At 70.1% G+C, this 1,205-nt stretch overlaps 1 protein-coding gene across 1 annotated transcript in view; it reads right to left on the minus strand.

Moving 5' to 3' along the window:
* PFL1_05630 (uncharacterized protein) overlaps positions 1-1,205 on the minus strand; it is a gene marked incomplete at both ends in the record, with an annotated part of 2,123 nt that overhangs the window by 735 nt on the left and 183 nt on the right. Inside the window, one exon of the mRNA XM_007883163.1 lies at positions 111-1,205. This exon is cut by the window's right edge and continues 183 nt beyond it. Within this exon, the coding sequence (XP_007881354.1) occupies positions 111-1,205 (1,095 nt within the window). The remainder of the gene's footprint in view (positions 1-110) is intronic.

Here is a 1,205-nt window from a genome sequence, read left to right on the forward strand (position 1 = left end):
GCGCGTCAGCGGCGAGCGAGCNCGGGGGGGGGGGGGGATAGGCAGATGAAGACGTCAGATCGATCGATAGGCAACGCCGCGCCGTCGGCCACGCCAAGCGCGAGACTCACGCTGATACCGTTGGCCGACAGGTCGCCCAGCGCCTCGGGGTTGTTCCACAGGTTGGCAATGGCACGAAGGGCGAGCATCGAGTTGACCTCCCTCGCCTTGACCTCGGGCGACCCGGCCGCCGGCCAGTCCTGGCTCCACTCGGACGCCTCAAACGCCGTCCGCGCCACGTCGACGGCGTCGGCCGTCACCGGGTGCGCCACGGCGCAGCGGAACAGGTCGAACACCGGCAGCCGCGAGGCCGGCTTCCACGCCGCCAGCGCCTTTTGCAGCGGGCCCACGTCGAGCCGGCCCGACGTCTGCTTCTGCTGCACCGCCGCCGCGACGCGGTCGACGGCGTCCAGCTCGTCCTGGCTCAGCTGGGTCGACTCCTCGCCGTTGAACTGCCGCAGCTTCTCCTTGACCGCGGCCAGGTTGGTCGTCGCAAATGTGAGAAAGGCGCGCTGCGGCAGCACGCCCTGGGTCGCCGCCCGGCTGGGTTGGGCAGAGCTCGTGAACGGGTCGACGTTGTTGCCGCCCGTGTACTGGCCGCCGGTAGTCGGCGCCGAGAATGCGGGCGGTGCAGCAGCGCCTGCCCCTCCTCCGCCACCGCCGCCGCCCGTGTACCGGCTGGCACCAGTGTACGGGTCGACGTACGACGAGGTGGCGCCGATGTTGACGCCCTCGGTGTTCTTGTCGATAAACTGGACGACCTGCTCGACGTACTCGCTCGACAGCTCGTTGGCCTCGAGGAAGCGCTGGGCGGCGGCGTACGGGTTCTCGCTGAGGTTGTACGGCAGCTTGAGGGGCGGCACGCCGTCGGCGATGTCGACGTCAAAGACGTAGTCGTACTCCTTGCCCTCGTGCAGCTTCTTCTGGCCGCTGCCCACGCCGCCGACGACCTCGCCGATCTTGACCCAGCTGCCCGACGCCGTGCTCCACTGGTGCGCCTCGACGACGTCGCCGTTGCGCACCATCTTGGTCTGGCCCTCCTTGGCGCCCGGCTGGGCGAGCGCCTCGGGCCCGGGCAGGTCGTCCTTGCGCACGTCGCCCACCTGCGTCTTGTTGAGCGCCTGCGAGGCGATCGTGTGCTCGTAGGCCTGCAGCTCGGCCGCCTC

The sequence above is a fragment of the Pseudozyma flocculosa genome, assembly GCF_000417875.1.
Source record: "Pseudozyma flocculosa PF-1 unplaced genomic scaffold scaffold00020, whole genome shotgun sequence".
Lineage (NCBI taxonomy): Eukaryota > Fungi > Basidiomycota > Ustilaginomycetes > Ustilaginales > Ustilaginaceae > Pseudozyma > Pseudozyma flocculosa.